At 46.1% G+C, this 23,501-nt stretch overlaps 1 protein-coding gene across 4 annotated transcripts in view; it reads left to right on the top strand.

Annotated features, from left to right (window-relative positions):
* tet3 (tet methylcytosine dioxygenase 3) overlaps positions 1-23,501 on the top strand; it is a 46,424-nt gene that overhangs the window by 5,890 nt on the left and 17,033 nt on the right. Inside the window, exons 1-3 of one of the 4 annotated variants that reach the window (XM_086207438.1) lie at positions 4,405-4,680; positions 5,292-5,348; positions 19,480-22,486. In XM_086207438.1, the coding sequence (XP_086063564.1) occupies positions 19,528-22,486 (2,959 nt within the window). In that variant the 5' untranslated portion in view covers positions 4,405-4,680; positions 5,292-5,348; positions 19,480-19,527. Of the gene's footprint in view, positions 1-4,404; positions 4,681-5,291; positions 5,349-12,244; positions 14,410-19,479; positions 22,487-23,501 lie in introns of those variants that run through there. The other 3 variants (XM_086207440.1, XM_086207439.1, XM_086207437.1) reach the window with 3 other exon arrangements.

The raw sequence follows: 23,501 nt of genomic DNA on the forward strand, positions 1-23,501 counted from the left end.
TGCAATTATGTCTTTCATTTTGTAGTGAAGCCTCAACTGAATTTAGTCCTAATTAGCAAAAGATAAGGTTTAGTTTACTTTATTGGTCTATTTTTTTCAGGGCTTATGCATAATTGTTACACCAGCATTAGCTGTACAGCTAATTGGCAACAGCTCAATAAAAAACAGGCGCCACGGTGGAGCAGTGGTCCTCACAGTCGCCCCCCAGCAAGAAGGTTGTGGGTGGAGCAGTGGTCCTCACTGTGGCCCCCCAGCAAGAAGGTTGTGGGTGGAGCCCCAGCTGGAGCACGGGGTCTTTCTGGGTGAGTCTCCATGTTCTCCCTGTTCCTGCTGGGTTCTCTCTGGTACTCCAGCTTCCTCCACAGTCCAAAGACATCAAGAGGGACCAGGTTAATCCAGACTCTAAATTGACCGTAGGCGTGGCTGGGAGAGCCAATGGTTGTCTGTCTCTATGTGTTGGCCCTGCCATGGACTGGTGACCTGTCCAGGGGGAAGGCTGCTGGGATAGGCTCCACCCCCACCACCCTGAACAGGAGGAGAGGGAGAACATGGAGGGATGGAGGGATGAATGGAGGGATGGATGGGTGGTTGGATGGATGGATGGATGAATGGATGGTTGGATGTTAATTGTGCCATAAAACTATTGACTGCTCACTTGTCGGCCATCTTAGTTTGTTGCTCAGACAGTTTTTAATTCTTAGTCAGTTTTTGTGTTGTGTCTGCCTCTCATTGATTGTTAAGTACAGCATCCTTGGGTTCTTTGAAAGGCGGTAGATAAAAGTGAAGTATTAAAGTTGTTATCAACTACTCACCAACGGTACATCCCGTACCAAACGTACAGAATGTACATCACATACTGGGGACTGCATGTTGGCCGGGTCCAAACAAATGTAGGTTTAAATCGCTGAGTTCAGCTTCAGCTCCTGCGTCATCTTAGAACTGCTTGAACTTGTGCCGTCTCTCTGTCTGTCGCCTGCGTCCGAGACAGTAAACATGATCTGCTGAACACGAGCTGGAGACAGAGGCTCATCAGATACTGTAACGCTTTCACTGGCCACAGCAATAAAATGTGAGCAAAAAACACTCATTTCTAGGTGCCGTGTTTTATGAGATCTGTTTCACGATGTTGTTCATGAAGGCGGACAGCAGGGACTGAGCCGTGCTGTTTTTTTCAGGGCAGATACTGATGCCAACTATGAGTAAGTCCAGGAGGCCGATAACCGATAGATACCGCAAATATTCAGTTGCAGGAAATGTTAACATTTCAGTGCAAAAATGTACCGTGATACAAATCCAGTTACAAGGCTGCTGTTGAATTAACATGTTTAGTGGAAAGTTAATTTATGAACAGTATTGATTGATTAAAAACTTTTGAACAACTGATGCATAGCTGAACTGATAATTGGTTGATTCCTGTTAGACAGTGAAGCGGTTCCAGTCCTGTGGTCTGGCTCTGATGTCAGACGCCCTGACCATACACAATGGCCTGGTGGTGTTGGTGGTGGTGGTGGTGGTGGTGTGTACTCGGTTAACTATCCTCAGCCCAGCTCCAGTATGTCTTATTACCCCTGAAACCGCTTTAATGAGTCCAGTGTCTCCAGTGAAGATGGTGAGGAGGACGCATCGGCACACATGTCCCCATAAACTCAACAATATCCCTCCCCCGCAATCCCTCCTTCTGTTCCCTCTGACCTCTGCATGTGGAAGTGCCTCATTGCCTGGCAACCACATCCTCCATCTTCTCTCGCAACAATTGCTGTGTGACTGACACATCTTACTGTAACACCAGGTGTCAGTGGAGAGGATATTCAGAGGATATTTGAAATCAAAAGGAGGGTTGGATCCAAGGGGACGTGCCCCAGATACATAATTTTCAGTTCTTCGCTAGATTCTGTATTGAGTTTCTTTTGCAAAAACACCTGCAGATATTTCCAACAACTGCCTGCTAATCAGAGGATGAATATAGTAGTGTAGTAGAATTAGCATTGCAAGTGCTCCACAAAGTTGTAATTCACCCCAAAATGGAACTTCAGTCTTTATCTGCTCGCCTACATGCTGATGGAAGGTTGAAGGAAGTTTTTTATGCCCACAAAAAAAAAAAAAAAAGAACTTCTGGAGCTTAACAGGAAAAGATGGAACTGCGCCAACAGTCCAAGTTAATGTTGACAATTTTAAAACATAAACTATTTAATAGAACCGTAAAAAGCCTCCATACTGCCTGTCTGAAGTAATCCAAGATCCTGGAAGCCCCGACATGTTTCAGTGAGGCTAGAAGCTGAGCCGTGAGCTACAAGCTAGAACAGGGAGACGAACGACATGGCTTCAGTCACGTTTTCTGAACAACGCGGCATGTCGAAGCGTCAGTGTGCTTGAATTATTTTGGACAAGCTGTATGGAATCATGTCTTTATGGATGAGAAAATTAACGTTGCCTCTCATGGCTTAAGCGATGACTGCAGCACCTTTGCCTTCTTCTCCCAACTGTCTATCAGCATGACGCTGAGTTGATAACGACAAGTTGTAGTTGTGTGAACTATCCCTTTAAGCCTACGTTATAGTGCTTAAAGCACCACCACTATCCGGTTTATTTCTGTACAAGCAAGGCTGCTTCTACTGCACCGCAGTGACAATCACTGTTGTCGCTACTACCACTACCATTACCACCACTACTACTACTACTACTACTACTACTACTACTACTACTACTACGACAACACTGGCTACCTGTATTGATGCAAGTTGAAAGCCAATCAGCCGCGCTCTCTGTCCGGCTTACTACAAACACGCCTCTGCTCACACATAAACACACACACATTCATACACACGTGACCTGTCTGACGTCAGTGGAGGGGATTTCCCGTGCCATATGAGAGCGTCAGACAGACGCTACAAATGCTGTGTCACTGTGCGGCTGCCTCGCCTTGCCTCACCACACCACAGTTCAACTCCTTCTCGCTTCTCGATCCTCTCTCTGTCTCTGTCTGCCTCTCGCTGTATGGCCATCGCGCCTCGGTCCGCCGCGTTCTCGCCAGCCTACCTGAACTTTCGCTGACTTCGTCTTGTCTGTCGGCGGCTTGCAATTTAGCAGCCCTTTTCACACTTGCCTGTCTTTGTTGTATTTCATGTCTAAAAAGATTAAGACATTGTTGTTCAGCCAAGCAGCCCTGTGACAGTTAGAAGACGGCGTCCATAAAAATGCATCCAGGTAGTGGAAGGTGCAGATTTGGACAAAGCAGTTTCCTCTTTTGCTTTTTGACTCTGACGAGAAGTGCAATGATGTCTGCTTGAAATCCGTTCAAGCTGGGGACAATCATTCAAACACTATGAGCTCAGGTCTCCAAAACGTTGTGGAATGTAATTTTTTTTTGCCGACCGTTTTTGAAATGCACCCTTTACTTTACGGGACAGGTTAAGATTGCTTTACACCTCTGCGCTTTGCTGGTCGCTGACTTGTAGACATATACAGAATTCCTCCTGCTGATATTTTATCACACAGATGTTGCTTTCTACATCTCTGGCAATCGCTTAGTTTCTGTGTCTCGAATCGCTTTGAGTCAGCATGTTAGTAGCTGCTGCGTAATTGTGCTTTTTGCCTGTCAGAGAGGGATTGTATGGCTGCTTGTGGGAGAGGGGATGTGAATGAGTGTGTGTGTGTGTGTGTGTGTGTGTGTGTGTGTGTGTGTGTGTGTGTGTGTGTGTGTGTGTGTGTCTAAGCCACTGTGTAATCCAGTCCAGTTATTGCAGGCAGCCCTGACACAGATGGTGCTTAGCGATACCACATACCAGAGGCATTGTTTAGGGAAGGCGAGCTCGAAGAGATAATTGACAGGCATAGAGACGACCCATCCCCCCCCCACACACACGCACACACACCTCCCGTCCACCGTCATTCTGTCTCTTTATGTCAGTCTCTTTTATTGTGTTGCACACTCACTCACACACACACACACTCACACTCATACTCGACGACCCTTTGCCTTTTTTTTTACCTCCTCTTTTTACTAGCTTCAGTTCCTCTCTCTCGCTGCCCTCACTTGCTCTCCTTCAATTTCACCCTAGCAGCAGGGCCCAGCTCGCTCTCTGATTGGTGGGCCGACCGCCTTTGTGTGCTATCTCTAGCGTGACGTCTCTGGAGCGCTGTGTGTTTGTGCCTGTGTGTACATTTATTCATGAGTGTATATGATTGGAAAAGGTGGGGGGGCTGAGTGGGCATTCACATCATGTATGCCGAAAATGGAGAACGAAAAAAAACTGAGCGAGTGGGAGGAAACAGTGATAGTGATCACAGATTTGAAAAAAATCCCTTGTGTGTGTTTGTGTGTGTGTGTGTGTGTGTGTGTGTGTTTGCTATAGACCTATCGGTGTACTAAGAGGGAATGAGAGCGAGGGAGGGGGTAGCGCGAGAGAGCGAGCGACGGAGAGAGAGAGAGAGAGAGAGAGCGTGCGTACGAGGGCTCCTGTAAAACCAGATTAAAAACACAAGATGGCTTCCTGAATGGGCTGCTGGAACACAGACGAGAGAGAGAGAGAGACCGGGAAAGGAGTGTGGAGAGATAGAGAGAGAGAAAGAGAAAGAGAATAAAGGGATAGAAGTGAAGACGAGAGGGAGCCGGAGCCTTCTGATGGGGATTCGGTCAGCGGACGGAGGAGTACAAACCACGGCAGCTCAGAAATTTGGAGGGTAAATATTCATCACCTCAGAGTCCAGACTATTTTAGGATTGATGGGTGGGTTGGTGGGTGGGTGGGTGGTTCGTGGGGGTGGGGGGGTGAGACAAAACACATCATTTAGCATTAACACAGCCAGGGCCATGTAGACAAGAGGGAACTGCTGTGCCAAATAAGAAGGTGCCATTGTTTTACAATAAACAGCCCTGCTTTGATGAACCAGGAAGACTTGCATCCATTCCATCTCACTCCTAGCCGACCCATTCACTGACAGCGATGCATGCCAAAAAACAAACAAAAAAACCTGCATAATGCAGACTTGCCTAATGCATGGATTGGGAAGGCTGCGCTAGATACAGATGTTACATAATTCTATAATTGAAATTGAATCCTCACTTTGCAGTTTTTCATTCTCGGTCTCAGCAGTAGAGGGAAGTGCCGGCTCACTGTTGGAGAACAAATCAGAGATTTTGCTGATGATTGCTGAAGATGACATAAGGCGATTTGGTGTGGAATTGTCTGCACTTACTGCCCTTAATGACGAGTGATCCTGAACTGGCCTTTGTCGCATTTTTCTATTGATTGTTATTCTCTCGACACCCCCCCCCCCCCCTTTGCTGTAAAGGTGGAATATTTTGAAGACAACAGTCGAGGCTTGGGAAACCCTGAACTGGCAGCTGAGGTAAGAGAGGGCACTGGGTTTGTGTTTCCATGCTGTTGTGTGTCCTGTTGTGTATCACTTGTCTGTGTTGCATTAATTAATATCATCTGCTGCTTCATTAGCATCATGAGGAATGGTGTGTGTGTGTGTGTGTGTGTGTGTGTGTGTGTGTGTGTGTGTGTGTGTGTGTGTGTGTGTGAGTTCATTAGCGAACCCATCAACCGGTTGTTATTGTGTCTGTGTTTATACATTCTCAGAAAGGTGACTGTACTTGTATTTTGTGGTGGGGGGTCAGTTCACAATTTAAGATTGTGGCACTGTAAATGTTTGGAATGCGACGACTGTGTCGCTGGAATGTCATTTGTCTATTTTGTTGATGTCACCGGCAAACAAGTGAGCTCATTCCATCGTCTCTGATATCACTGCGGTTGGAATAAAGATAAATGAGACACCTGTAGGCATCTGTCTTCTCGTCCAGACGTCCCTGCTCAGCAACTGCCTAAATTAGAACATCTTCTTCAGTTGTATCTCCAAGCTGCAGCGAGCTGAGCGCCTTAGTGGAGTAGCAGTGGCGTCCTCAGTTTAAAGTGTCCCACGCTGCCCGCTGATTGGTGCCAGAGCCAGGCATGTGTAGATACAAAACATCAGGGAAAGAAGGAGGGAGGAGGAGGAGGAACCCTACGCACTGGCTCAGGAGCCAGGGGGCCGTCCTTCTTGTAGGTTCGGGAGTCACATGAGGTAAAGGGAGCAAAGTTAGTGGGTCACGCATGCGTACATGTTTGACTGTCAAGCGTAATAACCTGTGGCGTGCGGCCGCTGCGAGCTGCTGTTCCAAGACAGGGCACGGTGGTGTGTTTATGTGGAAAGGAAGTTTTAGTGGCGAGGCTACACACGGAAAGTACATCGAGCACCAATCGAGCTGTTGTTTGAGATTTGTGAGGTTTCGTCTCCTCGTAGAAGCTAGAAAGCCTTGAATTGGCTGCCATCAGGTGCAAAGCAAGCGTCAGCATGTGGCAGTGATAAGATAAGGCCAGTGAACCGCACATGCAGTCACTCATTTTGTTATTGAATCGGTTGGTCTACCAGTTTCACGTCGTGAATGGATTTCTACTGACATGCTTACCTCTAAGCCTGCTGTAATCCCTCTGGATGGTCTGTGTTTGTACGAGATGTGTACGGCCATCTGGCTTGCAAGGAACGAATCACCGACCTGTCCATTTATGGGACGTTTTCCTTGATTAGCACATTGGTATCTTGCTTCTGTCGCTCTGCTGAGCTGCTGTTTGTTGCGGGTCACAGTTGCAGTGCTTGTCCTTGGGCTGGTGTTTATGTCATCGAGATCAGTTTCTGTGTTAAACGCCTCCCTGGTTACACAAAGTTAAACACCGTCCCCACCCCTGCTGAGGACACTAGTTTTGATTATGTCGGTTCACATAACTGGACATTTAGTAACATGAAGTATAATGCCATCACAGTTCAAAGATGTTAAACCTTCAAACATTCTGGAAATAGTTTAGTGAGTCAAGCATTACTTGATTTATTTCATTTACAGCAGAGTTCTTTGCTCTGCAGGCAACAAAACAGAGGTTAGGACACATAGCAAGACAGAAAGACCCGTGCAGTTTTTGTTTCCACGTCCCAACGCAGGATTTCCTCTTCATACATCAGACGGATTTCACACAGTGAACTGGTAACACAAAGTCAAGAGCAGAGACGACATATTCAAACCGCTGAGTGACAGCAGATGGAACACAAGCTTGTTAATCATATGTTTAGCCTCGCACGGAATCCCCAGCCATGCACCCAAAGGGTTAACGCTGACCTAGTTTCCGTGGCAACACTGAGTGTCTGATGACATCATTGCTTTAATTTTAGCTCAAGTCCGGTCTTCAACGTTGGTCACATGACCAACTAGCCGGCACCACGTGTGTGTGTGTGTGTGTGTGTGTGTGTGTGTGTGTGTGTGTGTGTGTGTGTTGTGAGTGGTTTGGTATAGAAACTCAGGAAGTGGAGGCTCTGACATCACCTCTTCCATTTCGATGTATTTACCACACCTATTTAAGGTTTCCGCTATGTAAGGAACTGCGGCTCCGTTACCCGTACGCTGTGACATGAGCTCATCCTTGATTTGAATGTGATTCGACCCACACACGTCGAACTGCTGTATTTGTGTCAGTGTTTCGTTTTCTCAAGATCAGACATGAGGCTATTCAGCTTCCCGTCAGGTTTGAAGCTGTGTTTTCTTTCTCTCACTGCAGTCCTGACTGCAACACGCTAATACATGATGATGAGCGATGAACATAACTTGTGTTATTTTATCAAATCACATACAGGTAACTAAGTAGGTTTTTTCATGGTTTTTTTGCCCTTGAGCAGCCTGTTTTAGCTGTATGTCTATTCTGGGAAAGTTCTTGGAGAGCAGTGGGAAAACCACAGTCAGATTCCTTCTATGTTTACTCATACTTGGCAAATGAAGCCGATTTTGTATTTATTTCCTACCTTCCCTTTATAACGACCACCTAAGACTTGTGGATAATGAATACAATTATTTGTGTATCCTAGCAAACAATCCTGCCCCAGGAACAAGTGTATTTCATGAGCTTCTAACTGTCGTCCTCCAAGTGCGCATAGCAAACATGGTTTTAAAGACATTGTGTTTGCAGTTCTTCGGAGAGTGTTCAGATTGTGATCTAACTAAGATCAGAAGCAAGTGTCATATCTTGATGCGGCCACTTCCTCCGAAGCTTTGGTCTCTCAATAATTTTATCAAAGGTACCAAGGACAAGAACAAGGCCCCCTTCTTGCTTTGAGTCATCAATGTACCGTGACTTCTAAAGCTCTGCAGTTTTCATGAGTCATTTATAATTCATAGCAATTAGCAGATGTTTATCTCTGTTCATTCACACTTATATGAGTTGTGCATGGGCTGAACTGCTGGTCGTTGCTGCGCTGATTCCTGGGCTGCATCAATACCTTGCATCGCTCAATGACTAATATTTGGTGGCCTGCTTGCATCGTTGGTGGTATCTGAGTTTGACGTCGGAGTGAGGTTTCAGCTGCCTGGTGCCGCAGTTAATAAAAAATGAATGGAAGGAGAAAGGGGAGGAGCCCTCAGCTGTTGCTCGAGCTCTTTAACTCTCACATCACTAGCGGCTGCTCTGTGGCTCCCACTGGGCATGCAGTTAATACAGTCCTGAATCCGGCTGCTGCCAGACGCTACAGCCAGGTTTTATGTAACACTGTGCCACAGCTGTTGGCGTGTTCATCACACTCTAGCTATTGAAACATGGACAAAATATTGATTTGTAAAGCACTGGAAGCATTTTTCTTGTCATTTCAGTGGAGGCTTATTTCTCTAAAATATGTTGGGGACTGGAGGAGAGGACAGGATAGGACAAAGGATGATGGAAGAAGGCAGAAAGCTGGTCACAGCTCCAAAAGGCATCCCAAACCCTCAAAACCTCATGTGTTTCGTGCCAACCTTCAATCGACCAGCCTTACGTGGTCAAATGACTTTGATTATAGATTCAGGGGATGATCGAATGAGCAGCACTGCATGGCTTCATGATGTATAGGGAGGGTTTTTCTTTTTGCCCCGGCAGAGCGCTGGCCCTTTAAGCCAGGCTACGCCTGACTTGAACATATGGAAAGCTAATCTTAGCCCAGTTCCTGAGAGAGAGAGGATGGCAACAAGCCACTCTGCAGGGCTGAGGAAGGTTTCCTTTTGTTTTTCACTGCCAAGTTGAAGTAATTTCTGATTTAAAACCTTCAGTTCTGTCTCCAAATTAATCGGTTAGTTTAGGCTTCTTTTGTGCCAAAACTGATCTAGTGAATCATCCCTCTGCCATTAATGATTGCATCATTGTCCAATCAGATTTGGCAGCTCAGTCCAATTTTTTTCACTTAAAGACTCCTGATCCTGGCAGGCATTAGTAAAAAGTGTTCTTCTATTGTTACTGAACCAACTGACTTGTTCTCCATGCATGTTCCTTCTGTCTGCTGTCTACTCGCTTTGTTTCACCGCCCAAATCTTTCAACATATTCTTTATGTCTGTATTCTTTACATTGTGCCTTTGTATCGCAACCACAAAGAGCTTCCTCTTAAAAAGAGAGCCCTCCTCCTCCTCCTCCTCCTACTCCTCCTCCTCCTCCGTCATTATTTTTAAGCGGCTTCACCCTGCCCAAAGCCCCCCACCCCCCCGGCTACCACCACCACCTTTCCATTTTTTTCCCTCCTCCCTCTCAAACCACTTCTGCCTTCCTCTTTGTGAGGACTAGTGAGGAGGGGTAGGGGTTAGGCCTTCCCCAGCTGGGCTGTTCGTGCTTGCTGACTTGCACGTGCCAAATGTCAGGAGGTATGACTCAGACTGGATATCCTACACTGAGTACTACGATCCACACCCAAACACACCCTGAAACTAACACCACTCTGCCCGGGTGCAGGTTAGGGATGTGGGGCAGATGGCTAAGACAGCCCATACAAAGAGAGAAAAACAACAACACAAAAAGCCAAATGGACAGATGGAAGGGTAGCACATCAAGGTGATGTCTTCAATGCGAACGATATGTTCAGCAGCTCATCAAAGACATTTGGAAAGATACAGGTCACATTTGTATACACTCCCCAAATGGTTACACATCAGAAGAAATAGCGTAACACTTCCTGTACAAAGCAGGACACCTGCACCTTTTGATCAAATCCCTGAAAACAAACCCATGGGTCAAACCAGACAGAATAATAATGATAATAATAAAATCCAAATTATTAAGTGCATATTAAATATACATCTTTTAAAAGTAGATTTCAGGGAGCTATGTGTGTTGTTCGTTCAGCCCAGCTGAAAACCTTTGGATAGCTCCTATTCTGTGAAATATTATGTGCTCAGTGCAGCTCCACTGCCTCTTGTCCCGCCCACCAATAAACCCACTGACCCTCAGTGAACAATCCAATACTGTACGCACACTAGCTTGTGTGTGTGCGTGTATGCATGCGTGCGGTCATGTGCATGCAAATGGTGGAAAGAATTTAAACAGCCCCTGCATTTGTAGTCGTGTGTGCATTTGCAGGAATCTTTTGTGTGTTTAGCTTCCTCTCTGTGCCTCTGTGATGAGAAACAGGCGTTGGAAGTGAAGACGGAAAGTGGAAAGGAAGCTACAAAAAGAAAAAGGAGAGGGGGAAGGAGAGATCAGATGACCTTGATGCCATTAGACTGCAGGGCAATGTGGTGGGGGTGTATGGAGGTCGATGGGATCAGCAGTGGAGGGAGGGGAGTCAGCTGACAGGAAGAGATGGGAGGAGGAGCAAAGATCCTCATGTCATGACTGTGACGCTCATGTGAGCTGCTAGAATCAGCCAGGCTATTGTACTTGAATAAAGACCAAAATCTATTTTCTAACCAACACGGCCATAACCCTCCTTCTGATTCGAGATTAGCGGTGATGCACACATAGAGCAGCCAATGAAACAGAATATTTTGTTCTTCAGGGAAATGATTTTATTTCATAAACACAGACTTACTGTACTGACGTGCTGACAAACATTTAAACAGCCTGTTTTAGCATGCAAGGGTTTATGTCAGGACTTACTGAGGAGAAAAAACACAGATGACTCAGGATTAGTCATAGCTAAGTCACCCCAACACAGGATGGACTTCAGTTGTCAGTCATTCCTCCTACAACCAAGAACTTTCCTCTGTGCTGCTGAGAAACGTGGCGCAAGAGAGACGAAGAAGTGAGGGAAATGTTGAGAAAACGAGAAAGACGAGGTTGTGAAGCAGCTCACTTGGATGATGATTTGAATAGATGTTGAGATGAAGTGATCGACGTGAGCTTCGGACTCTCTGGTGTCTCTCTCTCCCTCTCACTCTCTCTTTCAATGCCGGGTTACAGAGGCTTTACCGTAAGTGCTGCAGTGTACTTGTTGATCTTTTCTAGTCCATTTCCGCGAAGGAAACACTTGTTTTTTAATACTTTTCCACGAAGATTGTTGTTTAACATTTGTATTGCTTTTGAAGCCACAGAATTTGCCATTGATTATTTTCTATTTTTTTCTTTTTCTTTTACTCAACAGTGACAAACTCACATTTCATGCTCTTTCAATATGTCTGAAGTATATTGATTTTCATTTTATAAAAAGTACCATGGCCGCATGATGGCATCCATTCCATATTAGAGGCAGTTGTGAAGACTGCTTGCTTTCCCTGTATTTATTTAGCCAAATGATCTGAACTCATTTATGAAAAATAAGTTGAGAGTTTTGTCAAATGTCATTGAACTGAGCCAGTATTACTTTAAGAGTTCTTTGAACTGAAAATTTTGACCTTTCCAACAAGGCAGAGCGTGGCTCCCGTGGGTTAGTTGTTCTTTAAGATGACGAACTGTGATTGGAGAGCGTGTGATTCAGGAAAGATCTGCTGTGTCACTGCAACCGGGGGAGTGAATAAAAGCGTATATGAGTATTGGTTGCTGTGTGGTGTTGGCGATAGAGAGTGGGCAGATGACATGTGCCCACTCAGCGACGGAAGCAAAAGTCCTGGTGGGAGACTCTATCGATGATGACGATGATGATGCAGCTATGTCATCACCACATGTGCTTCCTACCTCTCTTTCTCATCGCTCTCCCTCTCGCTCATTGGCAGTCCCTGGTCATGTGACCTAATGCTCTATTTCTCTTCTCCTTCCTTTAGACAGCTTAGGCTGCGCTGTGTTTCTCTTTTAGGATTGACGCTCGTGTGTGTGTGTGTGTGTGTGTGTGTTTTTATACATATATATATATATATATATATATATGTATATATGTGTGTGTGTATATATATGTATATATATATATATATATATATATATATATATATATATATATATATATATATATATATGTATATGTGTGTGTGTGTGTGTGTGTGTGTGTGTGTGTGTGTGTGTGTGTGGCAACAGAGAAACAGAATTGACAGGGCCAGAGAGTGGGTGTGTCAGAAAGTGTTGGCTCGGTAATGCAGTCAGCTATGCAAGAAGGAGGAAAAGCTGGGGAAACAAAACAGAGAAGCAAATCAAGAGGGAGACTGAGAAATCCCCAGAAAACGAGAGATCAAGAGAGATCAGGAGAAAGTAAGAGAAGCAGGGAAAGGCTACTGAAGTTAATCCAGCCATAGCGCAGTGAAGTCGGCAAATGCTCAGTAATATAAGAGAATATTACTACGCAGCAGCTGACAGCGATCTGCATGGGGGAGACAGCCATGTTTTTCCCCTCCTCCTCCACCTCCTCCCGGTTAAATCTGCTCCAAACTCCAGCAATGTTGGAGCGAAGAGAAGACACTCCACAAGGCCGATCAGCCAGCAAGCAGGCGAGAGGAAACATTCAGCGGTCATGATGATCTTGATGATCTTGACGATGATAATGACAGTGATGCCATGGCAGAGCAATGGTGAGAAGAGAACAAGAGGATGTCATCTTAGGCTGGTGGACAGGACAGGACAGCACACAAGGCAGAGACGTGTGCTCTCAGCGAACTGTAACGGGTACTTGTGGTTGCTGTCTTCGTTTGGCAACAACCTAACGATCCTCTTTCTGTTAGTACCCTCTTCCTCTTCTTTATCATCCTCTGTCTTCCTGTCATCGATTCAGTCACCAGAATAACTGACTCTTGCATTTAAGTGTTTTAAAGCTGGAGTAAGCTGTCAACTTTATCCGTCCATATCCATCGACTTCCCTCTTTGTGTTTTCCATTCCTCAAAGTCCTCCTTCCTTCCCTTCTCTTCGTCCTCCTCCTACTTGGTGACGGTGAATTGACTAAACCCTTTCCGTTTCCCAGCGTAGTTGTCTCACCTCTGCTGTTATCAGTGTTTTTCCAACCTCTTTTCCTTCGTAGGAGAATGAATAGATCATATTGAAAACTTCACATCTCGTTTGTATCTTTCGAACCATTGAGGGAGGGCCAGCAAGACCTCCAGCAAGCCAGTTACCTCTTCCTCTACGAGGTTCCTCTCTCTTGTCCATGCAGCCTTCCTATTGGACACGCTATTAGCCATCGGTGTAAGACTGAAGTTGTTGCATTTCTTTCGAGGAGTTAGAGATGTGGATGAGGAAAAATGGAGATGGAAGAACCATCGTTGGTAGCTTGGTCTTTGGCCCAGGGCTGTGCCGAAACTAGAAACTCAAACATGGAACGAAAACTTGACGCTGGTTGCAGAAGGCATAGACAAGCACTCTAACATGGCTTTTCTTCATTCCTTTTTCCTGTCGATGTCGTTGCTGGGTGAAACAGTATATTTGCTTGGCAGCCTCTGGTCGCGTCTGTGCTCGGAATCAGAGAAGCACTGTCATAGCTAAAACTACCAATTGTGGATAAACAAAACGAAGCCTTATATGCAACATCATCATCTAATGCAGAAGAGCAAAGTAGTGTTGAAGGGCGTGAGTCAAGACAGAGAGAGGTCTCCTCATTGGTAAGGACTCTGCTGCATTGTGCTGTTTCCTAGGCTGCTGCTACCAGCGACTATCCCCCACAGCTCTCTCTGTTTCTGCTCACTGCACACTCCTCCATTCCATCGTACGTGCCCGCTGTGGCTCAGATAATGGCCTCTCGCTCGGCACACACTGAAGAGAGAGAGAGGAGAGGAGATGGAGGGAGAGGCTGCACGAGAGGGAGGGGAATAGAGGGAGGGAGAGAGAGAGGTGGGGGGGGAAGGTGGGGGCTGTGAGAGAAGAGAAGCCGACTGCATGTGTAGCTGAGAGAAAGAAAGAGGATATTGAAAAAGGGAAGGGAGGAGCAGACAGAGATAATGAGAAAGGAAAAAGGAGAGAACAGAAAGCGTCGGCCATAAGAGGAGCCAAGAGAATGAGAAACGCGTGTGCTGTTTTGGGGGGAGGTGTGTTGTGTGTGTGTGGCTGGCGGTGTGTGTGTATTTTGCCGCTCGCTCTGTCTGTGCACCGCACAGGCTGGAAGAAATAACAAGGAAGGACTACAACCCAACAAGGCCAGATTGGTTGTGGGCTGCTCTACCGGCAAACCATTCTCATGCTCCTCTCTGTGTCCTCTGCTCTCTGCTTTCTGACCGGCAGCTCTGTCTGGACAGCTAGGACCATGTAAGTATACACTGCTGCCCCTCAACCGGCTTCACATTGTCATGATCTCCGCTTCATGTTCCTGCTCGGTGCAGCGGCCCGGGGGGGTGGGGGGCTGGGGGGGGGGGGGGGTGGCGGCGCAAAAAGGAGCATGAGAAGTGTTGTGTATGTAAGATTTAGGTTCAGCTGTCTACTCACAAGCTGAACTTAAATACCTCAGTAACAAAAAAAATAGAGCGAGTCTCCTCCCTCTTTTTTTTTTTTTTTTTTTGCAGTGTCAGTGTTAAACAGCATGCGCTGTAAAGACTACACTAGATTATACCAGGTTCCACAAGAGCTGAACTGCTTAGGTATGTTGGTGTTTTTGGATGCTCTTTTTTAAGCAAGAAGAAAGACAGACCAAGTCTTGACACGAGATGACGGCGTTATGGTGTAAATATTTGACCAAGCACATGGTTTGCACCGTGAGAGGCACACAAATTCACATTTTTCCACAGTATATGCATTAACCAAATAGCCAGTCAAGGATAATCAAGCTCAGATATGAGGATTCAAATATTTGTCACCTTGTGTGTGGTGCAGTATTTGTTCAGGGTGCACTTGCACAGCTTAAGGCAGCGCGTCCCAAGTGTTGAGCTTGAGAAGCTTTGGAGCCATGTGACATTTTGTTATGGAAGTGTTTTGTATGTGTGAGAAAAGAGGAAAAAGAGAGTTTCAGTGTGGGATTTTTTGTGTTCAGAGTTGCCGTCATTCTGTTTCAACACACTGCAGTTCTCATAACTGCACCCCCCCTTTCCTGTCTGATGCCACCAATAGTGCAGACATGGGGCCTCTCATGTACAGCCTGCCGGCTGTTCACTACTCCCCCTCTCCCCCAACCCCAAACTACCTCTTACCAATACCATTGCCACCCCTTGGGACCCTCACCAGACACGCTGCACAGAAGGTGGATTCAAAAGACTGGAGCATACTGCCTGTCCAGTAATTAGCCACTTCAAAGGCTCATTTCAATAATATTCAAATGCTGGGAAGCTGGACGTCAGGCTCGGTTCCACTGTCACACACTGATGGATCTAGAAGGAGCCCTCTTCTTTCTTTTATTTGGCCAGAGATGATAGAATTCTGAGTGGCTCAGATCAGTCTGAATCAGGAACTCGTTCCCATTTATGTTGGGGTGTGGATGGATGGATGGGGCTGTGTTTTGTTCAGTTAGATTTATACCTCTGTTGTTTTCATGGCAGTTGCTCAGGATGCACTGACAGTTCAGGACTGGACTGCATCAGTAGATTCACACACTTTAATAAGCTCTTCAGCTCAGACTACTGCAAACTGTGAAAATGCAGTGTCTGCTTGTTGGAATGTCTACAAAGAATACAACTTTGGTCAATGTAAAGATCATTGTACTCAGTTGTGGGGACTGACTGTGGAGCCATCAGGCTTTCTTGTTGTCATTCTTCACCAGACTCTTTGACATCAGGGTGTTTCCAAACAGCTGAATTTTCTTTTTTCACGACCTCTCGGCGTCAGTGCAACACCATAATCACTTTATCTTGACTCTCTTGCTTTCAAGATCAAAGAAATACAAGTTGTAAATGAAAATATGTCCACATGCGTTGCTCGCCGTAGCCTATATGTGTGTCGTAATCACATGGAACAGAAGAGCACTAGCAAAGGCCAGTGACACAAGCTGGTACTTGGTCAAGCGCAAGCGCTATTGCTTGTTTAAAGTTGCCGCATAAGATGTTTTCATACAAAATCACCCTTTTACTAGCGAAATCAACTCTACCTGCACCATCAGGTGCTCAAGTATGTTAATGAGGCGCGTCTGGCACAACCGTAGCGCATTGCTGTTTTGAAACACTAGAAAATGTTTGTGGCATAGACCAGGAGGAGGCTGGTTTTTGGTCAGTGGCGTTGTGTGCGTTATATGTCAAGTGTTATTTACAGGACACGAGTCACACAGGCAGATGAGCGACATTGCAGTGTGGTTCTTAGTGATGCCCGACACACGAAAATGCTGGACCACCACCCTCCAAGCTTGCTTCACCTCAGATGGCTTCGATGGATTCCTCCTGCTTCCGTATATAAACACAAGCTCACACACAACGCCATCCGCCTGGCGCCTTAAATATGGCCCAGAAGTCTTTAACACAGCTCATTTGCTCCTTTCAATGTACCAACACTCAAAATAATCTCTCGTAGGTAGTAGATGTGCTGGAAGACACGGTTTAGCCACAATATTAACTCTGTCAATAATTCCTCTGCCTGCCCTTGAATGTTCCTTGTTTGGCGTTCCTTTCAAGACTCTAGTAATTATAATCAGTGAGTAATTAACAGAGCAATAGTGAGCAATATACTAGTATTCAGGTGAACTTAACCACTGTGGCTGACTTTAAATTCTAGTTTGAAGCCATGGATGCAAATGCGGCAAAAAAGTTGCCCTCACCTCGTGTACATGAGTGTCGTTGAACTCACCTAACTGGTGCATCAAGAACAGTAAGATACACAATGTTATGCAGTGTTTAGAAAATGTAATCTGACTCAGGGTCAGGTGATGTGTTTGCAGCTCTCGGTGCTCTCATGTGGTGAAAGAGAGAGGAAGTGAGATAGGAAGCTATGAACTGACCGATAATGAAAACTCTAGTGCTTCAAGACAGGAGAAGTGAGCCCCGTCATGTCAGAGACTTTCACCTACATGATTATTCATCCATTTTCGAAACTGCTTATCCATTAAGGGTTGAGAGGTGCTGGAGCGGGACGGGTCACCAGTCCGTCACAGGGCCATCAGGAGCAATTAGGGGTTCAGTATCTTGCTCAAGGACACCTGGACATGGGAAATGGGGATCGAACCGGCGACCCTTCAGTTGCTAGACAGGCATGCTACCTCTGAGCCAACCCACCCCCTACATGATTATATAATACTTCGATGATTAAATATTTTAATGGTGTTGGAACTCTTAAAAACACAAGATGACTATGCTCCATCTGAAGCTCCGATGTTGTTGATGTTACTTCTTCAACAGGTGGTGTGGGGCTGGAAATGTCGTGAAGTCAGCTGCTGCTCACATCTTGAAAATCAGTGACCGAAATGATTTGTTTGTTTGCTATGTCTATAGAAACACGTCAAGGCAGAAAACAGGTATTAAAGGAAGACACCTTGGATGTGTTTCTGAACAATAAGATGTAAGCGTCCCTTTTTACACACCATCCATCAAAGGCAAGTTCAGTGTTGTTTCGTTTTTCTAGAGTAAATAAGTTTCCGCTCGTGTCACGTGAAGGATGGTGTCGCCCTCCATCTGTGCAACTGTTTGAACCAAACATTGACCTGAGTGAATGTGTAACCGCTAGTGCAGGTCTCCTGTACTGTCATTTGTTTGGCTGATTGTATTTTATGAAAGTCACTTAAGGACACCTGCATTGCATGACTTGGAGATAGAGAGGATGTCCAGCAACGAAAAGACTGCTGGTTCGATCCTCATTTGTCCTCGTGTCAAGTGTCTTTGAGTAAGAGCGAACCTCCACCGTCAGAGTGTGTGAATGAGGTAACACAGTCAAGCCCTCTGAGTATCACTAAGATAGAAAAATCTTGATATAAAAATGAGAAGAATATCAGAATATCCTCTATGGTGTCATGTGATCATGTTCTTCCTTCCCTTCGCTCTTCCACCTGAATACGGGCCTCATTTTGCTCATCTGCTTCTCATGATGACCAACAAACTCGTCAATTTTGGACAACTCATCCAGGATCCAATTTGTGATTTCTCTGTCACATAGGCATATTTACCTTCTGACGATGTGTGACTGTGTCATCTCTAACCCTCGAGCATCCACGTAGTCCTTCTATCTACTAAATCCAGCTCTGAGCTCGGCTATGCTGCCACGCCTGCTCTCAGCAGCTGAACTCCTTCTCCTCTTTCAACTGCCTCTAAAAAGTCATGAACATGTTTGAATGAGATTTATTTCTTTCAAAGTTGTGAATCAGGTTCTACTAGCGTGGGGGGGGGGGGGGGGGGTAAAACCTGCATAGCTGTCTTCTCCAGGATGTAAATAAATGTTTGTAAAAGCAACCTGTAGTTACAGACTGCAATGCATATGAGATTCAACTTAAGGTAGAGCACTGGGACCACACTGCTCTGTTGTTGTTTACGGGCCATCTTTACACGTGTGGTGTTATTTTAGTGGCTCAGCTTGTGAAAGGTCTCTAAATGAGTTTGCAAGCTACTTTCCGACATGTAGTTTACCTGCAAGCTCCACACAATCAAGAATATTTTGGCTCCAGATAACGCTGCACGAAGCGAGACAGTTCATACAAACTCCATCGGTGGGAGGTAATGAATAAAATCTTATGGTAAACATGATAAAGGCAATCATTGCTAGTGGTACTTTTGTGCTGACTTCAGCCAACACGTGTTTGATGGAAGTTCTTTTTACAAATGAAAAACTTTGTAATACACATATAAACACATTTGGAATAGTTAATAGCTATACAAGGAGCATAACACCTCTACCAACATTAGTGACATTTACTAGTTGTGCTCTTGGAATAATGTATCACAAGAGCAAAATAAGATGCCCCCCTACCTTCAACAGTTATGACATTTTAATTAAATTATGGACATAAAGCGCCATCTTTGTAACGCTCCTTAAAGCTGTGAATAGCAGTTTGCTTTCTTCAGTCTCTAGTTGTGTATTTAACACAGCTTCCCAGTATCATGGATAAGCACAAAAAAAACACTTCTATAAAAAAAAAAAGCTAACTCCAGTGAAGGAATAGTTAGTTCAGTTTTGCATTGCTGCCTTGTATGTGTGAGAGGTGGAGGAAATCCTGGAGAAGAGGAGTGAATGGAATGGAGTTTGATAGTGTTTGATGATTTTCTCTCAGTTGTTCATTTTGGTATTGGAATTCAGTTGAAAATACCCATTTATTTCATTTATTTACAAATATTTGAAAAGACATGGAGACCCCTGAGTGACGTTTGAAGAATATGTGCACTTAATGAAGTTGTTTTGCATCTTCGCCATGCATGTCATGTATTAGTTTCTTTAAAAACCCCACTAACCATCCTTTTTTTTGTTGTTGTCGACTTTCAGATTGTTCACAAAGTCACTTCAGTGGATGGCCCCAGAAGTGGAGGCCAGATGGAAATTGGGTCACATGACCGCCTCCAGGAAGGCGTGCTGAGCCTGGAATTGGCCAATGGGGTGAACTGCGACCCTAACGATGATGAGGCATCTATGGAAACAGAGCAGAAGACGGCAGGAAGTGTGCCTCCAAGGCAGTCCTGGGTGCCAGGACATGGCAAGATCAGTGACTCCCAACAACAGCAACCATGTTGGAAGAACAGTAGTCATGCAACACTCGGTGAACCTGTCCACCATGCAGACATGGAGGATGCCCACAATCTGGTGGCTTTTTCTGCTATTGCTGGCTCATTGCCTCCGTCTTCCTCCTCCTCCTGCCTCATTAAGCAGCCAGACACAGCTATGCTGTATGAGAAGTTCACCCAGGAGATGGGTGCTGAGGGGGCTCCGGCCAAACTCTCTACAGGGGCTCCTGGGGGAAGCTGCCAACTTTCAGAAGACGTGAACACCCTACAGACAGCGCTGAGCCAAGCTAAACACGGACACAAGCCTCCCAACTGCAACTGTGATGGGCCAGACTGTCCAGACTACCTTGAGTGGCTTGAGAAGAAAATTAAGTTGGCAACCAGTGAGGATCGCGCCACCAGCAAAATCCTTGATGCCCCCCCACAATTACAGCCTAACCTACAGCGACCCAATGTGCAGCATCACTCTCAGCCCTATCCAAGGATTAATGGTGGACACCCCTTGTCTGCTTCCTACGCCCCGCAGCAACAAGGACTTCAAGGCCGTCGCCCAGACCAAGTGCCCTGCCCCAAACCTCCAATTCCCTGCTCCCCCCAGGTGCTCTCCATAGCCAAGGAAAAGAACATCAGTCTTCAGACAGCCATTGCTATAGAAGCCCTTACACAGTTATCTGGTACTGGCCCACAAGCTTCTGGCTCTCCAGGTCAAAACCCCTGTAACAGTGACCTCCATCATCATCATCATCATCATCATCTTCATCATCATCATCATCATAATCATCAACAACATGGCCAGAACCTCCCATCTCAGCCCCAAAATGGCACTAGTTTAATTCCGTCCTCTACAGGCACCCACACATCTTCCTCACGCTCTCAATCCGTCCCTCCCGGACTACACGCAGGCCAGCAGGATCAAGTGTCCTCTGAGCATCACAGACCCCAGTCACAGGGCCAGCCACCCCACGCTACCCCTCTTCCATCGTCTACCTCTCCCTTCCCAGGTCAAGGAAAACCTCCAGGCTTCAGTCAAAATCCCCAACAGTGGCAGCAGCACTCAAGTAGAGGCTCTGAACACCAGAAAAAATGGATGTGTATGAAGACTGAGCCCCAGTCTCAATTTGCTGCCGCACCTCAAAGTAACTCAGACCCCATGTCAGAGCTTAAACAACTGCTTGGCAACACCAGTGGCAAGTTCAACAATGCTTTTTTCAAGCATCCAGTTACACAGCAGCTCAATTTGAGCCAGAATGGAGGTATTCAGGTACAGGACAGCCCAGCATTTGCCAGGATAAAGCAAGAGCCAGTCTCTGGTGAGCTCTGCCATCACGCAGCTTCCATAGGACATTTTGGACATGGTCAGCAGCAGGGTCAGCACTACCCCGGTACTCCCCTGTCTCCTGGCCAAGCCGCCATCAGCCACTCCACTCAGGCAGCTCTGCAACAGCACCTTCACTACAAGAGGAACCTCTTCTCTAACCACTCCTCTGGCTTTGGAACACCAGGCCCACGTGGCCCTGTGGCTTGCCAAAACCTGAAAAAATGGTGGCCACAAAGGGAGGCAGAGGGATTGTCTCATTTGACCATCAAACAGGAACCCAAGGAACCCAAGAAGAAAAAAAGCAGCCAAGTATCCCCTGTCATAAAAGCTATGAGTGGGATGCTTACAGGCCCTCCTCTGCCCAAACCCAAACAGATAATCATCAAGAAGACCAAGCAGAAAGCTTCTGTGCCAACCTTCCTGCCTCAGACTCAGATCACCATACAAAAACCACCAGTCCTCATGATGGACAGAGCCACGGCCCTGACCAGCCTGCATCCAGGTTCCCTGCCCCAATTGCCCCCTTTGCCCCCCCACAGTAACTCCACTCAGGCTGCTGCTGCAGGCCTCCCTGCCCCAGCCCAATCTCAGGTATCCATTTCCAACCCCTCAATGGCTCCCTCTTCCACGACTTCTGCTTTGTCAGAAAACACTCCAGCCCTCATGGGCCGTCTGCCCCTACCCGTGGCCTCTGTAACTTGTGCTCAGTCAGAGGGAGAGGGCACTCTGGCTTCCAGTAACACCAGCACCTCCACACCTCTGACCTCCACATGTCCATCCAACACCTCACAGTTACCAAGTCTCATAAACATAGACCCGAAGTATGAAGAACTGATACGCCAGTTTGAGGCTGAATTTGGGGACTCTGCCTCAGACATACCTGTAAGTCAACCCGTGAACGAAACCGCTACGGCCCCTCAGCTGAGGAATCAATCCCAATCCAGTCCTCAGGACCTCAGTCCCGTGTCATCATCCACTGCTCAGTCTGCTCCCTTAACTCTCGTCACCGAATCCAACTCCGAACCTCATATGAATGATCAAGGGATGGAAGTCAACAAGGAAGAGTCAGGGGTGGAAAATGAAGTCACCTCGAACCAGGCCTCCACAGAGAGCCCAATGGGGGAGAAGCATGAGTCGCATCCCCACGTCTCTCTGCATCAGGAGGCTGTCCCTGACAGGCAGCATCAGCCCAGTCTATTCGAGCCTACATTCAGCATGCCATGCTCCCCGCTGCCGAAACGCATGAAGATTGAAGCCAATGGGGATGTAGCAGTACTTTCCACCACATGCTACTCTGAGGAGGACACACCGACTAAGGACAGTCTCACCTCCTCTCCATCTCTCAGAGGCTTCCTTGAGTCCCCCCTGCGTTACCTGGACAGTCCTACCAAGAGTTTGCTGGGCACTCCTTCCAAGGATCTACAGGCAGAGTTCCCCACCTGCACTTGTGTGGGTAAGTCCATGTTTGTGTTTATGCTGGCGAGTAAAAATGGTCCCCTTGGAATTACTGAACGAATGCAGAAGCAAATATCACATAAATTTGCCTACGGTGACAAATGATATCAAATCAAACGATTCTAAAATGTTTCTCTTTCTAAGTGGAGCTAAAATTGACTAAAGAAAATCTGACCAGTGCTAGATGGTTCCTTGTTCTTTTGCCTGGTAGACCAAGGGAGCCTAGGTAGTTTACTGAGTGAGTAATTTCTTAAATCCTGATGTGTTGCATGTTTTGATAAATGTTAATAACCTCATAATTCACGAATAAGTCACCGTCGGTGCTTTCCTCAACTTACTGAACCACAGTATTAGCGCTATTACCATCATCTCTGCAGGCAGAGGCCAGGGTCAGTAGGACAATAAGAAAATACAACCTTTGTCAGACAGAAAGGGATCCTGTCTAGACAAAATGATCCTCTCAGCCCCCTGGGGGTATACTCTGTGTATATGTAAATAACAGACACCTGACTTCTGTTCTGGGAATGAGGCATTAGTTTAGGTTTCACTCTACATGATTATAGGTTGAAGCTTTATGGTTAGAATGGAACCTGGCTCTCCACTGACACAACAGTGAATTGTTGACATGGTAAGTCTTTTCTGCTGTTGATGCTGTGCTGAATTGCACATTGGCATAGTTTAAAGAATCAAAGATGCTCATGATTATACCCATTTTCTTGTTATTGGGTGCAAACCGTGGGACTATGAAAGAGTAAGACCCAGTAAATAAACTCATGCTGTGTCTAAACACTGAAGAGGGTGTATGTGGGGGATTGCAGCTGCAGCTTGGAAATCAGTGAAGCTTGGTTACACATCACATTGTCACCATCCTGGAGCGTAACTCCACACTGGAATGAGACAGTCTTCATGACACGCACTTACAACTCTAGTGTTGGCAAGCACGCGCACGATTACCACACAACTATTTAGTGTGACTTCTTTACTTCCTTCCTCCCCCGAACCACGCCCTGTTG

This window comes from Aulostomus chinensis, chromosome 6 (assembly GCF_037954235.1).
Source record: "Aulostomus chinensis isolate RoL2024-O1b breed Wild chromosome 6, RoL_Achi_v1.0, whole genome shotgun sequence".
NCBI classification, from domain to species: Eukaryota; Metazoa; Chordata; class Actinopteri; order Syngnathiformes; family Aulostomidae; genus Aulostomus; species Aulostomus chinensis.